The 24,553-nt window shown below is 43.1% G+C and overlaps 2 protein-coding genes and 1 pseudogene across 6 annotated transcripts in view; 2 read left to right on the forward strand and 1 right to left on the reverse strand.

Annotated features, from left to right (window-relative positions):
* The first annotated feature begins 1,077 nt into the window (after positions 1-1,077).
* Positions 1,078-17,588, forward strand: DSN1 (DSN1 component of MIS12 kinetochore complex). Of its 2 annotated transcripts, XM_032350750.1 has the most exons (11): positions 1,078-1,459; positions 2,851-2,899; positions 3,130-3,456; positions 5,974-6,047; positions 6,702-6,774; positions 10,454-10,541; positions 12,176-12,235; positions 12,636-12,710; positions 14,705-14,852; positions 16,140-16,227; positions 16,796-17,588. In XM_032350750.1, exons 2-11 carry the CDS (start codon positions 2,866-2,868, stop codon positions 16,897-16,899), a joined length of 1,071 nt encoding a protein of 356 aa, XP_032206641.1. In that variant the 5' UTR covers positions 1,078-1,459; positions 2,851-2,865; the 3' UTR covers positions 16,900-17,588. The 2 variants fall into 2 exon arrangements, with proteins under 2 accessions (XP_032206641.1, XP_032206642.1); XM_032350751.1 differs by lacking the exon at positions 3,130-3,456 and having other exon boundaries at positions 1,079-1,459.
* LOC116595732 lies at positions 9,198-9,489 on the reverse strand (annotated as a pseudogene).
* A 2,929-nt stretch (positions 17,589-20,517) lies between the features above and the next one.
* NDRG3 (NDRG family member 3) overlaps positions 20,518-24,553 on the forward strand; it is a 77,376-nt gene continuing 73,340 nt past the window's right edge. Inside the window, exon 1 of one of the 4 annotated variants that reach the window (XM_032350761.1) lies at positions 20,518-20,742. The gene's annotated coding sequence lies outside the window, so the exon portion shown is untranslated. The remainder of the gene's footprint in view (positions 20,743-24,553) is intronic. The other 3 variants (XM_032350759.1, XM_032350763.1, XM_032350762.1) reach the window with 3 other exon arrangements.

Raw genomic sequence — 24,553 nt, forward strand, 5'->3', positions numbered from 1 at the left:
AATGATAAGCTGAAGAGGAGGAACTGGGTACCAATAGTCCCAGAAAGTGATATTCTGGGAACCAAGAGCAAAATCTCTGCTTTCAGATGGCTATTAGAGCCAGCAGGCTGCAACCACAGGGTGGAAAATTTCAGGAAGGCAGATTTCTACCTCCCATCAGAAAACCTTTCCAAGGACCGCAGCTGCTACAGAAGGATGACCCCAGTAACATTCCAGCTGCTGCTCCCCAACTCGTCTCTCAGACTTTATGGACTGCTAATAATTCAACATTCGGTTTCAGATCCGAAAGAAAGGACTGCATTTGCAGGGTGACATTTCCATGGCATCATGCTAGGTGCTGCTCTCTGGGGCATCCCTTGCCAGCAAGGGATAGTGGAGTAGACACAGCTGGGCTTCTGGGAACACAGAGTTTTCAGTCTGGAGCCTCAGAGAAAAATCTAAGAGAGATGAATCCTCAGCTGAGGCTTAAAATTGGGAGAATTTGCAGAAAAAAGCTGGACTGGGCTTCCCAGGCAGAGGGGACGGCTTGAGCAGAGGAGCAGAGGGAGGAAGCAACAAGGATTGGCAGAGGAGCTGCAAGCAGTTTGGGGAGGGGGTGGCCTGCAATAAGGCTGCACAGGAGAGTTCTTGAGCTTTGCCAGTATTAAACGGGTCACAGGAAATAATGTGCTAGAGCAGGAGTGGGATAGAGTAAAACAAACTGAGTACAGAGCTCCACTGTGCTCTGGGAGAGACACGGCCCACGTTTTTGCAGTTAACAATATAAAGCGAGGGTGGAGACCATGGTCTAACCACGGAGGAGACCATCAGATGCCCCGTGACCCACTGTATTCATTTGGCAAGTACCTCTCTGGGCCCACACCTCCCCCTGCCCCATCTTCAATGGGCTCTAAGCGCGTGCAGCGTAAACGACAAGACGAGGTAAGAGTCCGTAGGCGGGGACTCCGGAGGCGTGGCGTAGCTGGGGAAATAGTTTTCTTAGCCGAGTCTTAACCAGTAAGAACTCGGACAAGGGGGCAGGGGCGGGAGGGAGGCAAGAGCTTTGAACACCAGTTACGCATGCGCATCGAAGGCGGTCGGCATCCTGCGCATGCGTGCACGGACCCGGCAGGCTGCCAACTGCGCAGGCGCTCATGGTTGGCGGGACTTTCAGAAGCCGCGGGAGCCTTGGGGTCGCAGATAGCTGTCAGCGCTCCAGGCCGGAGAGGAGCGGCTGCGGTGGTACAGGACGTCGAAGCTCGACCCTTGACCGCGAAGAGTGATTTGCATGCTCGTGTCTCCGGGACGGAGTTTGCGGGCTGGCCCGGCGTCATCCGGAAGTCGCAGACCTCTCCGTGGACGCTGTTTGGCTTATCCCAGTACCGGCTCCTTGGCATCAGACCTCTCCGCCCAGCCCAGACCGGTCGCCGCCCCCAGACAGAGGGGGCCGAGGGATTCAGGGCGTTGCGGCCTCCTCTAGGTGAGAGGAATCCCAAAGGCGGGCTGCGCCTCTCTCTTGGGGCCTGTGCAGAACGGTGTTTGAAGGCTGGGTCACAGGCCTGGGTTCGAATTCCACCTGCGCCCCCGCACCCCGGGATTGGCCCTAGTGGTCCGAGCTTTTGCTCCTCTGAACCTCAGTTCCCCGATCTGTACGGAGAAATAATGATAGTATTTCCAGAGCTGTGGAAAGGATTCTGTGGGATAATGAGATAATGATGCAAATAAAACGCCTGCGTACATATATACACAGATCGTGGCATATAGTAAGCGCTTACCAAGCAGCTTAACAAATGACCTTTCTTGTTATTATCCAAGCTTGAATCTGTAATACAGCCCTGATTGTGGGGATCTAGATCCTTGACCTCCCCACCCTTGTTCTGTAACTTTTCCCGTTCTGTCCCTCCCTATATATTCATTTCTCTTTAATTGGAGTCCCTCCCCCTCAAACGGATTTCTGCTGGGAGGGAGGGGTAAGCCTTGAATATGCAGAGATGCCTCTGTCATGTCCTTCCTTGCTTTCTTCCAGTCAGTTGTCTGTGACAGCCACTAGGAATACAAATACAGTCTGGCTGGGGAGACACACCTAAACACACTTTACAGTGCTAGGAAAACTAAGAGGTGGAACAACCAACTTTGTCTAGAGACGTGGGTGGAAAGCTTCGCATTTAGGCTAGGTTGGGAAGGCTGAATAAGTCTTACAGGCAGGGTGTGTGTAGAGATTCAAGAGTGGTGCAGGGAATGGGGGTGATAGGAAAGAACCGGGATGGGTAGGTTAGGACTAGTTAATGAAAGGTCGAATATACTGGAAGAATCTCTGCTGCTGTCTAAAGAAAGGATTGGAGAGGAGCAGTACTGGATGTTGGAAAACTAGTGGAAAGGCTGTAAGATTATTCTGGGGAGGGGGAGGCAGATGGTGGAAGTTCTGAGATCTGAACTAAACTGAGAACTGGAAGTGGAGAGACTGTTGGAGGTAGGATGGACAGTACTTTGGATGTAGAGATTCTACATAAGAAGGATGATGTGATTTTTCTAGTTTGGAAGACCGTGTAGATCATAATGCCATCTAAGATATGAAGGACTAGTTAAATAATTGGGAAATAAAGGAGGGTGTGTGTTAAGCAAGACATGAGTATTTCTGATGATGACTTCTGTAGAGATTCAGTACAAGAGGTGATGATGGTCTGATAGTCTCTGGAGGAGGTAGATGCAGTGGGACTAGGCTGGGCCTTGTCAGGTAGGTAGTATTTCATGGGGCAGAGATGAGCAGGTTGGAAAGGCTGGACAACACAAAGTCTCTTTTGAGGTAGTAAAGCCCCAGCGAGACTGAGGCTGAAATGTGAGGAACAGATAACCTTGTTTTCCTATTTTCAGGGTTCTTCATCCAGGATGACTACAGTAATTAGATCGGAGACCACAGAAGGTAAGTACTGTAGTAAAATGGAGGCCCTCTGGCCTTGGGTTCAGCTTTCTGAGCTATTCACAAATGCTTTCTTGGCTCCTGGTGGATTTGGAATTCCGTATTCACATGTTTACAGAGATGCTTTCTCACTGTTTCCATGATCTGGGGCATACATTTTCTTTTTCCACCTTTTTGCTCAGATGCATTGTTGTGGTGGGTTTGATTTTGTATTCTGACTTTCTCATAACAAGTTCTAGAAGAGGAACCAGTGACATCTAAGACTCATGATCGTCCACTGGAATCGGATCCCATCCCTACGGAAGTGTGTAGCAAATCACCTGTCTCCCTGGAGATGACTCAAGGCGTTTCAGAGGAAAGAATTCACCTTGGCTGTAGCCCTAAAATGAGGGGAAGTTGTGATCTTGGCCAGGAGGAAGGACTTCAGTCCAGGTCCCTTCATTTGTCGCCCCAAGAACAATCTCCCGATCGTCAAGACAAAAGTCAATCTTGGCGGCGAGCAAGTATGAAGGAAATGAGCCGGCGGAAGTCACTGCCTGCCTTTCATCAGGGCATCACAGGTGGGATGCTGTGTACGTAAGACAGGAGTTCCAGCTCAGATAAGAGGCAGTGAGGTATGGCAGAAAGAATGGAGGATTGACTTGGCTCTGCTACTTGTTTTGTGACTGAGCAAATCACGTCACCCCTTTCAACCTCAGTTTCCTCATCTGTAAGAGAGATCCTGAGTACTAATGTCAAACACCTAGTAAGTGTTCCATATGATTGCTATCCATGTTAGCAGCTGCCTGTTGTAACCTCCACCATGATCAGAAATTCTAGTTTATAACTGTTCAACACTCACCTCTGCTAGGAGGAGAGGCATTAAAGATTTCTTCTTATGGGTTTCTGTTATTTGCTAAAGTGAAACAGAGGTGGGTGGGTTGCTACCTGATTATAGGCTTTATAACTGAAAATATTTCAGAGGGAGGATGCATGTAAAAATATCTTGGTGAAAGCTAAGTTTTTAAACATGCCATATTTGAATGTGATTTGTGTGAATTTACAATAATAATTACATCTCAGTAAGCATTGAAGTACAAGATTGAATGTGGAAAGTCCAGCACATTTCAGGAAGAGCTTACTAGTTGTATAACCTTGAGCAGATTACTTAAGCTCCTTTGCCTTACAGTCCTTATCAGGAAATGGGATGAAATGATACTTATTTTACAGATTTGTGTGAGAATTAAATGAATTGATAGATAACACAGTTCTTGGCTTATAGTAAGTAAATAACAGCAATGTTAAGGTATTGTGGTTATTTTAAAGATATTAGCTCATTTCCAGATGGCCTGATGTCTAGAAGGAAATCTGGCTAAAAATAGCCATTTAGCATATTGCTGCCACAATTGTGCTCATGCACTTCACTCTGTAGGTGTGCCAAGAAAATAGCAGCAGTTTCCTAAGATTACCCCTATCTTTATCTCTATTCTAGGGCTTGTGGACCTAAAATTCTGAATAGCAGAAAATCACTGATGTAATAAAATTGGTTATCTCCTCGTTATGCTTGGCCATTTGCCAGATTTCTTTGGTTATAGGCAGAAGGTATCCTGTTTTTCTGTACTAACAGCAATGAGAAATAATTAGGAGGCAAAAGAACTAGAAACACAGCCAGCTGAAGCTGGAGGACAAAAATACAGTATCTCAAATTTTCTTTGCTATATAATAATTGATGTTTTTAGAGGGACATAATTGAAAAAGAAAAAAAAAAATCAGTATCTACATCTTATAGTCATTTGAGGATTCAGTGGCATAATTATGTAAAATTCCCCACCAATTCAGGGGGACTTACCATGTGACCTTGGACAAATTACCTATCATCCAGCCTTTGTGCCTCAGTGTCCTACTTTGTAAAATGGAATTAATAAGCTACTTGCCTTTGGTTTTAATGAGGTGTGCATAACATTTAATGAAATGCTTTTTTATTTATAGCAGGTATTCAACAAATTGCTATTAATGTTATTATAAGGTCATTACAGAGAAGCAACATGGCTCTTAGTGGGAAAATACACTTTTTTTGGTGGCAGACTTGGGATTGAATTCTGGCTCCACCTATATCTGGCCTCCAGCTTCAGTTTTCCCATCTGTAAAATGGAGCTTGTAATTTACAAGACAGTGTATTTAAAGCGCACTGGAGTAGCACCTGGCTGACTTACTCCATAGAGCATGTTGACTTTTTAGTAAGATTTTATTTATTTATTTCAAAGAGAGAGAGACAGAAACAGAGCATGCGCTGGGGTGGGGAGGAAGAGGGAGAAGCAGACCCTCCGCTGGACAGGGTGCCCTACGTGGGGCTCCATCCCAGGACCCTGAGATCCTGACCTGAGCCGAAAGCAGATGTTTAACTGACTGAGCCACCCAGGGCGCCCCAAGCATGCAACTCTTGATCTCAGGGTCCTAAGCTCAAGCCCCACCTTGGGCATGGAACCTACTCAAAAAACAAACAAACAAACAAAAAACCCTGCAGTGCCTGTCATAAAGATACTCAAATGTTCCCACCTTCTTTCCTTAAAAGCTGAAAATAAAACATCAAAAACAAGTTAAGTGATTTTTTTTTAAAGTTACATTATTTTTATTATTTTTTTAAGGACTTAATTATTTATTTGAAAGAGAGAGCTCGCGTGTGAGCCTCAGCAGGGGCAGAGGCAGAGAAACTCAAGCGAACTTTCGGCTGAGTGGGAAGAGGGTTGCAGGGCTTGATCTCACTACTCTGAGATCCTGACCTAAGCCAAAATCAAGAGCTGAACACTCAAAACGACTGAGCCATCCAAGCACCCCCCAAACAGACAAGATTTTAATGTAATCCATAAAAGGTTCATAATAACTTTTTAAAGTTAGTACATTAAACTGATAAATTTCATTTTTTGGTGATTCAAAAAAAATTAGATAAACTTTTTATGAGTTCTCCTTTTAAGTAGAAAATGCTGCCTAGGAATTCTTGCCTGAAGTTAGACCCCATCAAGAGGGAGGGCAATTTTTAGTTTTTTTTACTTTACTGTGTTAGTATCTAGCTCCTTACATGTGGTGATATTTTATGTTAGAGCTCAGCAGATCCATCAGTGGCAACTTAACAGAAAGCAAACGGCTGGTTGCTCTCCTGCTTTCCAGTTTCCAGGTAAGATTCTTGGGATTGAGAAATGCTTTCTTTTTCTATTCCTTTCTCTTTTTCTTTTTCCTTTTTTAAACTGTTGCTGTGACAGCTCCAAAGAGAGATCAGTATTGTGTGATATATCAATTAAGATTAAAAGAAGTTTCTTTCTAGGTGGGATTAATTTAAAAGCCACATTTAATCCCAGCAGCAGCTGATTTTTCTCTCTGGACTAGGCCTTCTACCAGTCCCACTGGTGCTTTTGCTGCTGCTAACTGAGCACCTGAGAGTCAGAGATGTCCTCAGTCTAGTATGTTTTGCCCATTGGCAGCAAATGATGGGAATTTAAAGTGGGTGAAAGTCAGTATCTAAGTTAAAGCAGACATTTGAGGTCTGACTATCTACTGATTGGGAATTATATGGCTAACTGGCAATTACAGCAGTTTAGAGAAGTCATTTGTGTTACTTAAATGACCATGTTTCTCTGAAACAAAAATCAGAATGTATAGCCTGAGCAAGGAGGTTTTTCCTGATCTACTTATTTGTTTATATGAAAAATCTTAGGTATAAAAATTAAATCATGTTTACTTTCACATTGATGAAACATCATGAAATTATGTGAACTCAAGACTGGCCTGGAAAATCATGGTGGTTGTACTGAAAATGCTTTCCTTTATTTAGTTCTCTGTTGGGAAACTTGAACCTTTCCTAAAGGACACTGAGGGCTTCAGTCTTGAAAGTTTTAGAGCCAAAGGTAAGTTGCTAAGAATAGATGAGCAAGCTTTGGCCTTTGACTTTACCTTCAGTTGAAGCCCCACTTTGAGGACCGCCATTTATAGGAGCTGCTGGCTTACAAAACCAGCCCCCCCCATATCTTAGAATTGTGTTTAAAGAAGTAAGAATATATACTTATGACATTCAGAAAGTAGAAAAATGAAAAGTAAGCCTGCCTCCCACCCCAAGCCAGTCCAACTCCTCTCTGCCGATTCCACCACAGCCACCAGTTTCCTGTGGATTACTATAGAAGTCTTACTGCATTTCCAACATTTTTACATGCATACCAAATGAACATATACTCTCTGTACTGTTCTTTACCATATCTTTTTAAAAAGATTTATTAATTAATTTTATTATTTTTTTAATTCTTTTTTTTTTTTTTTTTTTTAAAGATTTTATTTATTTATCAGAGGGAGAGAGGGGGAGAGAGCGAGCACAGGCAGACAGAATGGCAGGCAGAGGCAGAGGGAGAAGCAGGCTCCCTGCTGAGCAAGGAGCCCGATGTGGGACTCGATCCCAGGACGCTGGGATCATGACCTGAGCCGAAGGCAGCTGCTTAACCAACTGAGCCACCCAGGCGTCCCTAATTCTTTTTTTTTTAAGATTTTATTTATTTATTAGACAGAAATCACAAGTAGTGAGAAAGGCAGGCAGAGAGAGAGGGGGAAGCAGGCTCACTGCTGAGCAGAGAGCCTGATGTGGGGCTCGATCCCAGGACCCTGAGATCATGACCTGAGCCGAGGCAGAGGCTTAACCCACTGAGCCACCCAGGCGCCTTATTTATTAATTTTAGAGAGGGTAGGGGGGAGGGACTGGGGGAGGGGCAAAGGATGAGGGAGAGAGAAACTCAAGCAGACTCCGTGCTGAGTGGGGAACCTGATGCGGGACTCCATCTCATGACTGTGAGATCATGACCTGAGCTGAAGCCAAGAGTCAGACGTTCAGCTGACTGTGCCACGCAGGCGCCCCTTGTTTTATTTATTTATTTTATTTATTTGATTGTTTGAGAGAGTGAGCAAGAGAGGAGCATGAGCGGTAGTTAGAGGCAGAGGGAAGGGGAGAAGCAAACTCTCCTGCTGAGCAGGGAGCCTGATGTGGGGCTCAATCCCAGGACCCTGGGATCATGACCTGAGGCCAGGGGCAGATGCTTAACTAACTGAGCCACCCAGGTACCCCTTGTCTTTTTTTTTTTTTTTTTTTTAAGCCAATTTTTCTTGCACATGTTCCATATTACACATATAGAACTGTCTTGAGACATTTTAGTAGCCATATGATATTTCATTTTATAAATGTTCCATATGTGATTTAACCAATTCTTTCCTGATGGGCTTTTAGGGTTGTTTCCAGTATTTTGCTATTATAATAAATAGGGTAGTGAATGCCTTTTTACACAAGCCTTTTGTCATATACACAAGTAAAAATAAGATAAATTTCTAGAATTTGAATTACATAGATCAAGTGAAATGTGAGAAATTACCAGATTGCTTTCCAGAAAGTTGTATCAGTGGTGCCTGGGTGGCTCAGTGGGTTAAGCCTCTGCCTTCGGCTCAGGTCATGATCTCAGGGTCCTGGGATCGAGCCCTGCATCGGGCTCTCTGCTCAGCAGGCCTGCTTTGCCCTCTCTCTCTGCCTGCCTCTCTACCTACTTGTGATCTCTCTCTGTTAAATAAATAAATAAAATCTTTAAAAAAAGGTCGTATCAGTTTATTCTCTTACCAGCAATATATGCAAGTACCTTTTTCATGCTCACAACAGTTTTAGCAAACAATTCAAATTTTTTACTGTTTGATTGGTGATAAAAAGTGTTTTCCAGTTTTAATCTGTTCCATTTTCTTTTCTTTTCTTTTTTTTTTTTTAAGATTTTATTTATTTGACAGAGATTACAAGTAGGCAGAGAGGCAGTCAGGGAGAGAGGAAGAAGCAGGCTCCCCGCTGAGCAGAGAGCCCGATGTGGGGCTCAATCTCAGGACCCCGAGACCACGACCTGAGCGGAAGGGAGAGGCTTTAACCCACTTGGCCACCCAGGCGCCCATCCATTTTCTTTCAAAGGGGATAAGCACTTTTTCATATTTTTAGAACCACTTGTACTTCATTTTCTGTGTATGTTTGTATCCTTTGTTCATTTTTTAAAAAATATTTTATTTGTTTATTTAACAGAGAGATACACAGGGAGAGAAAGAACACAAGCAGGGGGAGGGGGAGAGGGAGAAACAGGTTTCCAACAGAGCAAGAAGCCCGACGCGGAGCTTGATCCCAGGACCCTGGGGTCATGACCCGAACCAAAGGCAGACGCTTAACGACTGAGCCACCCAGGCACCCCTGTTCTTTTTTTTCTTTTTTTTTTTAATCCAAAATGTGTTGATTGGGATGGTTTTCCCCTCATTTTGATTCAGGATGCTTTTAGCCCTGCTTCTGTCTGAAGGACATCCTTCTGTTAAGCCTTGCTTTTCCTCCCATAGGCTGGCAAAGGACAGTGGCGCAGCCAACACACAAAACTACTGTTTTTGCATGGCTAAAAACGGTGTGATTTTGTAGCATCCTGGGCACTTCACACCCGTGAAGTAGGAGTTAGGGCTCTGTGCCAGGCACTTCTTGTGCTTCCTTTTCTCTTCCGGGATGGGTGGAGGAGGTTCTTGGAGAGGGGATGTTCTTGTGGGGAGGTCGGCACTGCTGGAAAGACTCCTTTTCTCATTTTTGAAAATTGGGATGTTGGCTTTTTTTTACATCAGTTTGTAGGAACTCTTTATACATTAGGGAAATTAGCTGTTCCTCTGTGATATAAATTACAAATATTCTTAGGAGTCCATTTCTAACTTTCTAGGAGGTATCTTTTACAGTGTAACTACGTAATCATCCAGGGTCAGAAATATTCAGTGTTACCCACTTAAAAGACTTGGAAAATAGGGGTGTCTGGGTGGCTCAGTGGGTTAAGCGTCTGCCTTTGGCTCAGGTCATGATCTCCAGGTCCTGGGATCGAGCCCCACATCAGGCTCCCTGCTCAGTGGGGAGTCTGCTCCCCTCCCCCCTGCCTGCCTCTCCACCTACTTGTGATCTCTGTCAAATAAATAAATAAAAGCTTTAAAAAAAAAAAAAAGACATGGAAATATATGAAATCAGACTGTTGTTTATCTCGGTGTTAGACCATCACCATAATTAAAGTAGATAGGATAGCTGTTCAACATCTGCTTTCCCCTCTGCATTTCTCACCTGAGTGCAATTGCAGATCCTTCCAAGTCAAAGCAGAGACCTGTTTTTACCTTATGCCCATAATTCTTTATTCTCCTTTAACATTTTTCATTACGCCCCTGCCTATTGCCTGATTTCTGTAATATGTTCTCTCTTTCAGTGCCAGCAGTTGAAATTTCTTGAGTTAAATGTCAGTACATGTATAACTTGTAACTAGTTTTCACCAGTCAAGTATAAAAAACACTATCATAAATGTCATAAAGAGGAGTTGTCTTCCATTTTATCTATACCTACTCAAGTAAAAAGATAAAATCTTTCTGCATATTTATACTACTACTTTGAATGGGTAAGAGGACCAGAATGTAACAGGGGACCCTAGAGCTGAGACCACCTTGAGTATATGTTGTCAGCAGCTTGCTGTGTAAATTCATACTCTTTTTATTTTATAATATGTTTTTTTCCCCCTCTAGCATCTTCTCTTTCTGAAGAATTGAAACATTTTGCAGAGAGCCTGGAAAGTAATGGAACTCTACAAAAATGTTTTGAAGATTCAGAAAGGTATGTGCATTTCCCCTTCTGTCCCAAATTATAACTTAATTACGACTTTTCATTATAATTTGTTGTTTATTCACTCAAACATTATCCAGCATCTTCTACACACCAGGCTCTTCTAGATGCTAGAGATAAAATGATAAATCAAGCAAGGTCTTTCTTATATGTTTTAACAGGAGAGACAAAGAGATACATAGAAAATAAGGATTTCAGTTAGTGATGATCTAAGAAGTTAGTAACTGTGGTAGTGACTTGATAGAGTGGGCAACTCTAGTTAGTGTTCAGAGAAAATCTGTAAGACCCAAGTGGTGGGAAGGAACCAGCCATGGAAAGATGAGAGGAAAAGCATTGTTCAAATCTTTGCTGGAAATGCAAGTTGGTGATAAACTTATGTTCTTCAGCTATTGGCAAGGAAGAATATTAGAAGCTTTTAAATCTCGGTCTCAAACTGGTAGTTCCTCAATGAGGGCAGGGCCTAACTCTCTAGTTCCTGCCTTGCAACAAATCATGTCACTTGGGCCTACCTTATAAAACTTTTTAGTTTTATTTATAATGGCAAATATTTCACAAATGTCTGCTTTCCCACAGATTGTTAGAATTACAATTGCTATCCAGGAAATGAAAAATATGTTGGCTCGACATAGTATCTCTTTTAATGCAGTGTATTTTAGCTACCAGCTGCTGCATCTCAGCCAAAGATGATAGAGGCTGTGTGTCACAGGCCTTGGTAGAGAAAAATGGAAAGTGGAACAACTAACTTGTTTTTACCAGGTAGAGTACCAAGTACATCTGCAGAATATTGGCATTTTCAGTGCCTGCTTCTTTTCCATTAGCATTAGTCAACCAACTGAGCTGAGCCATTGGTGTAAGTAAACATAATCCCTCTCCACTGATAGCATCATTTTGAGTGGGAAGAAAATATGGTCATATACAAAAGTATTGTTGGGTCTTAAAAGATGACTCAAAAATGATGTGAACAAGGGCACCTGGGCAGCTCAGTCAGTTGAGCATCCAGCTCTTGGATTCCACTCAGGACCTGATCTCATGACTTGTGAGATCAAGCCCTGAGTTGGGCTCCATTCTCAGAGGGAGTCTGCTTGGATATTCTCTCTGTCCCTTCCTCCGCTCACGCTTTTTTCTCACTTTCTCTCAAATAAATCTTTAAAAAAAAAAAATGGTGTGATTTTTGGAGGTGGGAAATTCCAGATGTTTGAGTTTCAGGCTGAGTGAGATTATATGGGGTAGAATAGGTAGAAAAGAAAGGCAACAATTAGTATCAAAATTAATGAGCTCATTGGAGCCCAAACAGGCTCAAGTGCCAGGTTAAAGAGTTTTGACTTATTTTGAATGCAGTCAAGAGTTACAGAGTTTTTTAGGCAGGAAAATAAAATTAAGGAATATTTTAGGGAAAGATAATCTGGCTAAAGGTGAATTGGAATCAATGAGAGAAATAGAAAATAAAGAGACCACCGAGAAAACTGTTACCTAGTGCAAAAATGAGATAGAGGCCAAGAATAAATGTTTGTTGAAAGATGAATTCGGAACATTTTATACTGCCATCAAAATTATGTAAGGCATCTTATTAAAGCAAGTGCCCTTGAAACATTTATGTTGACCTTACAATCCTATCTGTATTCCAGAAAAGCATCAGATTTGTCTCTGGAAACATCAGTGGCTGAGATGAAGGAATACATAACAAAGTAAGTGAAAATGAGTGATGCTTTGTTGGAAAATCTAAATTTATCTGGGAAAATAACTAGGTCTGGAAAAAATGAATAGTAAATATTCCATTCAGAGTCTCAATATTAGTGTGTCAACACTAATTTAGAAAGCTACATATTGGGATCTTGTGGGCTCTACTCATTGCCAGTTTCATACAGTGGACTTGAGGGAATAAGGATGTTAATTTGATTTTAAGAACTCATGTTTGATTTGATTAAATTAATATCCTCTGAATTAGTTGAGCTTTTTAATCCTTGAATGACCTTTTTACTCACATCTTAGAGCCAGAGTAGACACCTAATGTACTTATTGATGCCCTGAATGAGTCCGAATGAGATGATTGAAAAGTAACTGATATTTTTTTTCTTGATTCTATAGATTTTCTTTAGAACGTCAGTCTTGGGATCAGCTCTTACAGCACTACCAGAAGGAGGCTGAAGATACCATATCCAGGTTAGATTAATGATTGGAAATAGGAAGCTATCTTTTACCTTATGGAATTTAATTTTCTTTTTAAAGATTTTTAATTTACATATTTTACAGACAGAGCAGTGAGAGGGAGAATATAAGCAGAGAGGGTGGGAGAGGGAGAAGCAGGCTTCCTGCAGAGCAGGGAGCTCGACGCGGGGCTCGATCCCAGGACCCTGGGATCATGACCTGAGCCAAAGTCAGATGTCGAAGGACTGAGCCACCCAGGTGCCCTGGAATTTGATTTGAATCAATTTCAGTTCTCTTAGCATAAATTGAAAGATGAGTCCTTTCTCATAGGCCAAATAACTCATTAAAGCTCTATAAAATGTGTATTAACACTCTAGAACTATAAACGGAGAGTTGGGGGAAGGGGACGAAGAATGGGTGTCTCTGTTTTCAGTCAACAGAATTGCTTCTGTTCAGTGTCCTTGGCTGCTGTTCCATATCTTCGGGGAGACAGACTCATCTCTGCCCTGTACCAGGGCACCTAGGGTTGAGCTAAAATCTTGGTCATGGCATATCAGTTTACACGTGGCCTTCAAGCTGCAGGTATGGGAGAGAACCCTGGCCAGGTCCTTCGTAGAAGTGCAAAGACATGAAAGGGGGTGATGAGATAGGGTGTACAAGAGAGAGAGGATCTTTGGGTCCCAAAGACTTAAGAAAATGGGAAAGTGCTAGACTTAGATTTAGTTGGCCATGTAAGCCGGTGATTTTAAACTTATTTTTCCCCAACAGAGTCTCAGCTGGAAACCCAAATATAATATGTTACCTAAAGCCTTAACTGCAAAAGTAGCAGCAGAGAGGTGCTTTCAGGAACATGGTCTGAAAATTTCCACAGTCCGGGCACTGATGGTTATCAGTTACTTTATTTGCCCCTTACATGGTCCTCTTATGAAGTTAGGTTAAGTATAAGATGGCAGTTTCAGAATAAAAACTTTTGATGTGGCATAGTTTACTGGTTAAGAGGAATGCGTCTAGAAGCAGATTGTCTCTGTTCAAATACCAATTACTCCTTCATTTTGTGTTCTTGGGCAAGCTACTTTATCACTAAGCTTGGAGTTCCTCTTGAAAATGGGGATAATGTTAGTATCTATCTCACTGGGTTATTATGAGTGTTAACAAAATGGAACGTGTTTAGCAGGGTCTGGCAGTCAGGAAATTGTAGGAGTGGTTGTTGTTAAAGAGTCCTCGGTTTTCATGAACTCTCCATATTCAGTTATTTCAGATAATTGAGGTGGCCCAGCACTTTTCTTAAGAAGAGATGATAGACATAGATTTCAGGAAAGCAAGTTTTGGCTTTACTATACCTCACATGTACTCCTTTTTGTAAATGGACCTTAACGTTAGGTGGAATCAACTGATGTGAAGGTTCTAGCATTTCCTGGAGTCCAGTGGTATAAGTATGTTAACACTGGCATAATCATTTCAGAACCCTCTTATTAATAAGATAGTCTACTCCGATAGTAGAGCAGAAGAATATTGGTTCTGGTTATTGGAGATTTTTTCCCCTAGGTTGTCTTACATATATTCCCCCAGAAAATGATTATAAAAACTCCTTGAGGGGTACATGGGTGGCTCAGTCTGTTAAGCTTCTGCCTTTGGCTCAGGTCATGATCTCAGGGTCCTGGGATTGAGCCCTGCTCAGTGGGGAGTCTGCTTCTCCTTCTCCCTCTCTCCTCTGTGCTCTCTCTCTCACATAAGTAAATTAAAAAAAAAAAAAAAAAAAACCTTTAAAATTCCTTGCGGGGTGCCTGGGTGGCTCAGTGGGTTAAGCCTCTACCTTAGGCTCAGATCATGATCTGAGGGTCCTGGGATCAAGCCCTGCATCGGGCTCTCTGCTCAACAGGGAGCCTGCTCCCGGCCCCCCGACCCCCCCCCCCCGCCTCTCTGCCTACTTGTGATCTCTCTATATCAAATAAATAAAAATCTTTAAGAGAAAAAAAAAATTCCTTGCTCTTTTTTTTTTTCCCCTCCAGAGGATCAGCTGAAAACAAAGTTACTGAAGTTGAAGTGGAACCTGCAACATATCTTGGATCTTCCCAGAGTGAAGTCCTTAATACAAAGCCTGACTACCAAAAGATATTGCAGAACCAGAACAAAGTCTTCGATTATATGGAGTTGGTGGTGAGTGGACTCATGTTAATTTGGTTATTTAGCTTTGCTATGTTGTCCTTGGAAATGTAAGAGACCTGGAGAATATATGTAATGAGATAAGGATATTCAGCTCTACCTTGGGGAAACATGGAGAAACAATAAAAAAAATAAATATGTGGTGATAAGAGCTAATAAAACAGGGTAAAGGAGTTGGTGTACAGGAAGGGCGGCAAGTTTCTGTATAGAGCAGTTGTTGATGGAGCCTTTTTTTTTTTTTTTTTTAAGATTTTATTTATTCATTTGACAGAGCACAAGCAAGGGGCAGCAGTAGGCAGAGGGAGAGGGAGAAGCAGGCTACCCCAGGGCAGGGAGCCCAACGCAAGGTTTGATCCCAAGACCCCAGGATCACAACCCAAGCTGAAGGCAGATCCTTAACCGACTGAGCCACCCAGGCACCCCTCTACAGTACCATTTTAACAGAGACTTGAAAGAAATGAGGAAGTGAGATATGAGGACATTTGGGAGAATATTATTGTATCACTCCCAAATATTGACAGGAAGCAGATGCACTTGATAAAGGCTAAGTGAAGGAGTGGTATATAAAGTATGGGTATTGAGGAAACCACAAGGATTGGTGAAGTAACCTGGGACTCAGAGGCAGCTGAACTCTTACTATCCCTGGGCCCGGAGGACAGAGGGGAGGAACAGTCACTGTGATACCAGAGGAAGAAAGTCATATAGTGGGCTGCTTTGAGAGAGCCATGACCTTCAGTTGAGAGAACTAACTCAAGACAACCCTTTCAGCAAGCCTGCATAAAAATACCCTGAATTCATTAAGCTCCCTTCCACTTGGGCTCCATCTTGGCTATACCTGCCCAGACACCCGAGGACAAGGAATCCTGTTTGAGTTTATGCATGGCAGCCTCCCAGAGCATAGAGCAGCATGGAGAAGTGCAGAGTGTGAATCTGGAGGAGCAAACACAATGTGTGGCACAAGCATTCCAGGTTAAAAAGATAGCAGAGGCAAAATTGCTGAGTTGGAGCTTGCCTGTCTTTTTTTTTTTTTTTTTTTTTAAAGATTTTATTTATTTATTTGACAGAGAACACAAGTAGGCAGAGAGGCAGGCAGAGAGAGAGGAGGAAGCAGGCTCCCTGCTGAGCAGAGAGCCCGATGCGGGACTCGATCCCAGGACCCTGAGATCATGACCTGAGCCGAAGGCAGCGGCTTAACCCACTGAGCCACCCAGGTGCCCTTGCCTGTCCTTTTTTGAGGAACGTCAAGGACCCATACAGCTCACAGCTGTCTTTCTTGTGCAGATGGACGAACTGCAAGGCTCAATGAAGCAGCTGCATGCTTTTATGGATGAAAGTACCCAGTGTCTCCAGAAGGTGTCAGTACAGCTCGGTGAGTGTGTGTCTTCTGGGGACTAGAGCTTGCACTATTTTATATATAATAGCCCTTCAGATGCAAACTGACCTCCAAAGCATATGGTCTCAGAGAATAAAGCCTGTATGAGAAGATTTCTTTTTCTCCCCTCACAATAATTATTATGCTGTGGGTACTCAAAGTTAATGGGAAATTTCTAGTTGTGAATTCCACAATAACACAGTAGACTAAAAATGAAATCCCCACAAACCGTGTTGTTTTAGTAAATCTAAGCTTTTAAATACCCATTGCCATTTTCCTTTTCATTCTTCAAGGATTCACTAAGTGACACTGACATTACTTCCCTGTTGCTTTTCCTTGGCCTCCTCCAGCCCTAAATTATTTGCTATATATTCCTTCATTTTCTCATTACATTTTATTATGGTTGTGGTTGCAGCTGGCTTTCCTACCAGACTGCCATCTCCTTGAGGACAAAGACTTTCTTGTCACTGTAATGCCTTTCAGTGTCTGACACAGTGTCCATACAAGTTTTCAATAAATGTTATTTTGAATTTAATTGAAATTTAATTCTGTCTTTCCTCCGCAGGGAAGAGAAGCACACAACAATTAGACCCCTCACCAGCTCGAAAACTCCTTAAGCTTCAGCTACGGAACCCACCTACCACACATTGCTCTAGGTCTTGTCAGTGACTTCATGTAGTTTTCCTGCACAAGGTGCTCCAGAGGAGAGAAATCGGAAGAGTGCCCGAGCACATCGCAACTGCATGGCAGTCTGAGCTGGTGATAGCCGCCCTGTTGCCTTTGAGGATAATTGGCTGAATGTAGAGCCCTGCAGTTTGTTTTTTGTTGTTTTTGTTTTTTCAAAAAGTGACAGAATTTATGCATCTGTAAGAGTGTAGCATAGATACTTTTTCCAAGAATGTGCACAATGCTTGCAACTTCTATAGTGGAATGACCTTGAGAACTAGTAGCCCATTCTTTTAAATATCCTTCATGGTCAGCAATCTTCATCTTGTGAAGATGTTTTTTAGGTTTTGAAACAATCCAAGCCATTTAGGACCAAATCCAGGGAAACATTTTAGGGGTCAGGTTGGGTTCTGGTAGTAAAGGAATGGGACTGATTTTGTAGTGTGGTGATTTTTGGTAGAGGAATTTGAGTGTTGTTTGCATCATGTGGATAAACATGTATCACTTTACATGATGTCCAAATTGAAGGAAATACATACTCATTCTCTATCCTGTTGTCTACAGTGTGTGTTAGGTTTTAATATTGAGTTGATATCCTAAATCCTGGGTTCATGGAAGGAAAGGCTAAGTACTGTTTTTCATTGTTCTCTATTTTTAATAATTTGCACTATAAAATTGCATATTATTAAATGCTTCCTTTGTCTTTGTGAATACTTTGAGCATATAAAAAAAATTTTTTTTAAAGATTTTATTTATTTATTTGACAGACAGATCACAAGTAGGCAGAGAGGCAGGCAGAGAGAGAGGGAGCAGCAGGCTCCCTGCTGAGCAGAGAGCCCCATGCGGGGCTTGATCCCAGGACCCTGAGATCATGACCCGAGCCGAAGGCAGAGGCTCAACCCACTGAGCCACCTAGGTGCCCATAAAAAAATTTTTTTTTGAAGATTGGATTTATTTATTTGACAGATAGAGATCACAAGTAGGCAGAGAGGCAGGCAGAGAGAGAGAGGAAGGGAAGCAGGCTCCGTGCTTTGCAGAGAGCCTGATGCAGGGCTGGATCCCAGGACCCCAGGATCATGACCTGAGCTAAAGGCAGAGGCTTTAACCCACTGAGCCACCCAGGCGCCCCTATAAAAAAATTTTTTTTTTTTTTTTAAAGATTTTATTTGACAGACAGAGATCACAAGCAGGCAGAGAGGCAGGCAGGGAGAGAGAGAGGAGGAAGCAGGCTCCCTGCTGAGCAGAGAGCCGGTTGGGGGGCTGGATCCCAGGACCCTGGTATCATGACCTGAGCCGAAGGCAGAGGCTTTAACCCACTGAGCCACCCAGGCACCCTTATAAAAAAATTTTTTAAGGCAGTGTGGGCTTAGCAGAAAATAACATTCTTTGCCAAGATGCTGAAGCGAACAGTCGTGTGGAAATATGCCTCAGCATTAATTACCAGGAAAACACCAACTAATTTATTGTTAATATTGTTATTCTCTGATCCTCCTAATACCTAATACCCAGTCATAATCTTAAGTCTTAAACCTTGGCCTAAGTACCAATTAGTGAAAGGTGATATCTCCTTCCTTTGACCTACATTCCTTTCTTTCTTTCTTTCTTTTTTTTTTTTTTTTTTTAGAGATTTTATTTATTTGACAGAAGGAGAAAATGAAGCTTGATCCCAGGACCCCAAGATGATGACCTGATCTGAAGTCAAATGCTTAGCTGACTGAACCACCCAGGCACACACACACCCCATATTCCTTTTTTTTTTTTTTTTTTTTTCCATTTATTTACAGAGCCCCTGCTATATGCCATGCACAGCTCTAAAAACTGGGGACAGAGCAAAGAACAAAAACAGACATGGGAGTTGGTCATAGTGTCTGGAACTTAGGCATGTGACCTATGTGTTAAAAGCCTAAATGCCACTTACTGTCACTGAGAAAAAGTTATTTAACCTCTTATCTGTAAGATTGGGAGAAAGAAGGAACCTGTATCACAGGGATGCTATAAGTCAGATTAAATAGTATACAGTTAGAACAGTGGTAACAATGTGAACAATGTGCTGGAAGGGTAAAAGCTTGAACAACTGGGTGGATTAATAGAGCAGCTAACGAGATAGGAAAGCTAGTAGTTCAATCTGATATACCAAATAGGGAAATCAACTAGACCATTGGATATAGAGGTGGAAAATTGGGTAGAAACATTTGGACTAGAGAGAAAATTTGGAAGTAACTGATATGTAGCTATTGAAGCCTTGAGAATGGATAATATTGTCAAGGCTAGAGCTGGAAAGGAAACTTTGTACAGCCCCAAGGAAAGTTGGGGCTTTTAAGCATCAGAGTAGTGTTAATTGTCTACTGTTTCAGAAGCAGAGTAGTACAATGGGAAGAGCACACCGTTTGAAGTGAATCTTCATCTGTTTTGCTCAAATTTACTCATCTATGAAGTGGGGATAGATGACACCTCTCCCAGGTGATTGTACCTTCCCTCATTTTATTACATTGTATCACTTGTTTGTAAGAATTTATTCAAACTCAAGCATAAAAGGTGTGTTTTTGTCTGCATCTTCAACAGCCAAATGAGATAGAGCATATTAAAATAGTAACATTTATAAGCTCTAAGGATTTTACATGCATACAGACCACAACTTAGGTAGCTTGTATTTTATTGTCTTTATAGATGAAGAACTCAAGCACACGGAGCCTTAATAATCTAATCAAGGACAGAGAGTAGAACCAGTTTGACACTCAGTAAATGTTAGCAGATAAACAAATCATATTTAAAAAGTCTGTGCTTGGGACACCTGGGTGGCTCAGTGAGTTAAAGCTCTGCCTTCGGCTCAGGTCATGGTCCCAGGGTCCTGGGATTGAGCCCAACATGGGGCTCTCTGCTCAGCAGGGAGCCTGCTTCCTCCTCTCTCTGTCTGCCTCTCTGCCTACTTGTGATCTCTATCTGTCAAATAAATAAAATCTTAAAAAAAAAAAAAAGTCTGTGCTCGATTAACTTAGTTTCCCCTCTTCCCAAGTTTCTTTCAGGAATTGTGCTTGACGAGTAACATTAGTATAGACAGTCACTGTCCTCGACATGTTTGGTAACATTCCTAATATTTGTCTTAATTTAGTTGAGACTATGACTATTGATTTTTAGTCAGTGAGATTTACCAAAAAGCTCTTTCAGAGAGGGAATTATGTCCGGTGTATTTTGGTGTTATATCTTTGGGTCATTAAGCTTATGTGTGTTATCATTCTTAAAACAAAAACACACCAAAACTCCATTTCTCTTGTGGCACCCAAAGAAAGGAGATGGTGTGGCTGGCAGTTGTAATAGAGGTGATAGAATTGAGGACCGGGAATTAGGAGCCCTGAATCTTGGATTCTAGTTCTTCAATTAACTGCTCATTCCTCCAGAATTTGGTAAGCGTCTTCCACAAGCTAAGCACTGTGCAAGGCTATATGCTTTTAGGTACATCTCTAGGTCCACGTTAAAGGAATATGACTTCCTTTCCCTGCAAGGGTTAGTATGAGCTTCATTAGGGATGTGATTTGGCGGAAGGGGAGGAGGCGGGCCAGAGGCTGCACTCAACGCCCCGCCCTCCGGGCAGCTCTAGTTTCAGGTTCTCCCAGGAGACTCCGCAACATGAAAAACTACACCCAAGATGGCGCCGCCGGGCCTTCCCAGTTCAACCACCATCTTCTCGGTAGTTCTTGAGGGGGTAGGCACAGCTCGCCTGCGCGGCCCCGGCATCCTCAGTGCGCCTGCGCGGCCGCAGAGCCTTCCCCGCCCCTCTCACAGCCGCCGTCGCTGCTGCTGCTGCCGCCGCCGCTGCTCCTGCACTGCTGGCGGTTGCCTGCGCCTCAGGTGAGTGAGCGCCTGAGCCCGGCCCGCTGGAGGCGCGCGGCGCTGCCTGCGGGGGCGTCGCTCCCCGTGCTTTCTCCTTCCGCGCTTCATCTCCGCGGCGCGCGGGGGCCCGTGGCTCGCGCTGCCAGCGTTCTCCGGGTACCCCGGCGCCCTCCGCTCTCCCCGCCGGCGGGACCTGGGTCAGCCCGGCCTCTCTCAGCCTCTACCCGCGCGCGGGCTTCGTGGCCTCGCGACGAAGCTACCGATGACAGCTTACGGGCGGCAGGGGTAGAGCCTCCGGGCGCCCTGCCCCCTCGGTCTCAGGGACGCCCCTCAAGCGCGCCCGCCTTTCCCGCTCCTGCCGTACAGGCGGCAGAGGTCGGTGGGCCTCGGGTTGGGCGTTCATCTACCCCGCCGTCCCAAAGCCAGGGGGGCTTGAAAGGTGGGCGGTGAGGTCGCCTCGCATGCGCACGACGCTGGTGCAGCGGGAATGTTCGGGCAGGACCCCACGATGACCGTACGAGGGAGGGGCTTCCTAACCCTACTTTACAAATGAGGAAACTGAGGCACAGAGGTGAAGTGCCATGCCCAAGGTCACGCACCTGATAGGGGCAAGGGCTAGCTCTTGAAGTCAGGGTCTCGGGCTCTCAGGCCATTATAGTTGGAATTTGATCTTGTACCTTTAAAAATTTTTGAAATACACTTGCGTCTCTGGAGCTGTTTTTGAAATACACTTGCATCTTTGGAGTTGCTTCTTCAACGTCATAAAAGTAGGCTGTGTAAACAATATCTTGTTGGAGTACAATTGAGGTGTTACTGTAATAATAATAGTAGTATGTTGAAGAGCTCACCTTCGTCCAACGCTTGCTGTGTGCCAGGGATATTAAACATTTTATGATGATTATCTCACTTAATACCTCAGCAGTTTCCAATCCAGTGTGTGCCCCTTTTTCATGCAGCTCCCCCTCCTGCACCGCTCCCCATGGAAGCTGTCCTCCGTGTCACAGGTAGACAGACTAGAACCTCATGGCTGAGGAGGCAGGGGAGCTCTCTCCTGGTACCTCACTGTCGGAAGAGGGATAAGCCCTGTCTGCTTGCATCCAAATTTTACCCCCAATCTGGTCCCCCAGAGGATATAATTAGTCTTCCTTTTTTGGCTGCCAGGAGAACAGGACTGGGCTAGCTGGGCTGGCTGGATCTGGAGGTGACAGAGCAAATTTGGTGAGCACTCACCTCATTCTGGGGCTTTTTGGCTCTGTTCCAACACTTGGCTTGAACATCTCAGTATATAAGATAAAGTAACAAGAGAAAGAAGGCATTGACAGAGTGGTGGTGAATATAAGAAGCCTCCATGATTTAAAGCCCCAAAGGAACAGATGTAAAAATATGTGAATGTTTCTTCCCCAAAATAACTAGCTCAAGTGTCTTTTTTCTCCCTTAGCAAATCTTCCTACATACTTCAAAGCTCCATTAAGCCGCCACCTTTTCTGTGAAGCCTTCCTTGCTTGATTTCCCCAATTAAACACACAGGCACAGTAGGGTAGAGGCTTTAGTCTTAGCCTCAGGACTATTAGCCCTTTGAGGTCGGGAATCCTTTTTGCAGCCCCAAGTGCTTGGTTCATAGGCCGTTGGTAAAGACTCTGTGAATTTCCACTGCTCCTTTTCATTACTCAGAGTGATGTTTTCCTGCTGCCCTTCTGTTCCTCCTTCTTGCCCTTCAAATTCTCTTTGCTATCCTTTTCTTTAGGTTCAACTTCTGGTTGAATCTGACCCGTCACTCAGAGATCTCCATTGCACACTGTTTCTGTAAATTTGCACATAAGGGTTTTGTGTCAAGAATCCTATTTATCCCTAGCAGTGGAGTTGGTATATGGCACTTAAGTGTACAGGGTAGTTTTAATTTGCATGTTGCAGTAAGGTAGCCTGAGGCTTACAGCTTTTTAGTCTATCCCTAGATACATGTGAGAATTTTTACATTCTTTTGCCTTAAGTGACTGGCTACCCCTGATGCTGTCAGGGTAATCGGAATTTTTTCCTTAAAACAATTCATACTATTTACAATGTTAAGTATTCAGAGGGCTTTTTGGGAGGCAGCAGATCTGTGTATAGGTTTTCTACATAAATGAAGCTTTTTAAAGAGTTTTTCCAAGTAAATTCCTGCAAATACATTAAGCTGTTATTGTATATAAGGCATGGTATAAGATTTACAGTTGAATAAAATACGATTCTTGGTAAAAGATCTTACTAGCTAATTGGGAAACACACCGTATTTAGCTGTAATTCAGGTCGAGTCTAAAAAATTGGTATAATAACATTATAAGCAAGCAATATGACAGTATAATAGGATGTTTCATAAAATCATACACAGCTGAAATTGAAAGGAAGCATCAAGTCATTGAGTCCATCTTTTTTGCCTTCATGGACCCCATCCTGAGAAGTAAACTTGTCCAAGGTCACAGAACTGAGGATTACAACTTGAAATTCTAGACTTTTTATCCATTAATCAGTGAATTCATCTTTATGTTAACCAGCGATTCTATTAAAATTCCATTTATATACTTAGAATGAGGGTGAGGAAGAGATAACAAAAATATGATTCATGTCTTTAAGGAGTTTTGTTGGAGAATAGTGAAGAACTGTTAATTGTAACTATAATTGTTAAGTTGTATGGTAGAGGAACTAGGTATGTCACAGGGGTTATTTGTGATCCAGTTAGCTGGTAAGGGGTGGGGGAGAGGCAAGAGGAGTCAGCATGAGCTGTGGTAGTGAGAGGGGAGGAGTTAGGACTTTCTGGGCTTTGACAGATTGGTTGGGAAGAATGAAAAAGGACAAGGAAAGCATTTTGAAGTAGGGTGGTGAAACTGTATATAAGAAAATAGTAAAAACAGAAACAAAAAACCCTGGTTGACTACGGTGACTGGACTTGATTAGAATAGTGGTTCTCAGGGGCGCATGGGTGGCTCAGTGGGTTAAGCTCTGCTTTCAGCTCAGGTCGTGATCTCGGGATCCTGGGATTGAGCCCTGTATAAGGCTCTCTGCTCAGCAGAGAGCCTGCTTCCCACCCCTGCCTGCCTCTCTGCCTGCTTGTGATCTCTGTCAAATAAATAAAATCTTAAAAAAAAAAAAGTGGTTCTCAACTCTTAGTGTGCATTACAATCACCTGAAGAGATTAAAACCCAGATTTTAGGGGGTGTCTGACTGGCTCAGTCGGTAGAGCATATATCTCTTCATCTCTGGGTCATGAGTTCAAGCCACATTAGGCATAGTGCTTACTAAGCAATTAAAAAGTAAAGTAATTAATTGCTTACTAAGCAATTAGTAAGTAAAACCATATTGTGGGGGGTTCCACTTCCAGAGTTCCTAATTTAGTAGGTCCAGAGTGGGGCCTGGGAATTTGCGTTTTTTTGTTTTGTTTTGTTTTTTTTTTTTAAAGAGCTTTTGGCTTTTATTTTCCTTTTTTTTTTTTTTTTAAGATTTTATTTATTTATTTGACAGGCAGAGATCACAAATAGGCAGAGAGGCAGGCAGAGAGAGAGGGGGAAGCAGGCTCCCCGCTGAGCAGGGAGCCCGATTCGGGGCTTGATCCCAGGACCCTAGGACCATGACCTGAGCTGAAGGCAGAGGCTTTAACCCACTGAGCCACCCAGGTGCCCCCGGAATTTGTATTTTTAACAGATTCTCAGATGATGATGCTTTTAATCCAGGGACAACACTGAGAACTTCAACTGGATTTGAAAGTTGAGAAGGTAGAGTCAAAAACTGTCAAATAATTTATTCCAAAAAAGTGTAATAGTGTGTGTTCTATATACCAGGATAGGAGAGCTCTGGAAAG

This window comes from Mustela erminea, chromosome 7, assembly GCF_009829155.1.
Source record: "Mustela erminea isolate mMusErm1 chromosome 7, mMusErm1.Pri, whole genome shotgun sequence".
Classification (NCBI taxonomy): Eukaryota; Metazoa; Chordata; class Mammalia; order Carnivora; family Mustelidae; genus Mustela; species Mustela erminea.

Bases quoted from the DNA above. Each gene is read 5' to 3' on its own strand.
- DSN1 (XM_032350750.1), top strand. From the start codon at position 2,866: ATGACTACAGTAATTAGATCGGAGACCACAGAAG. The intron at 3,457-5,973 runs GTGGGATGCTGT...ATTTTATGTTAG, and splicing joins CTTTCATCAGGGCATCACAG to AGCTCAGCAGATCCATCAGT. The intron at 6,775-10,453 runs GTAAGTTGCTAA...TTCCCCCTCTAG, and splicing joins TGAAAGTTTTAGAGCCAAAG to CATCTTCTCTTTCTGAAGAA.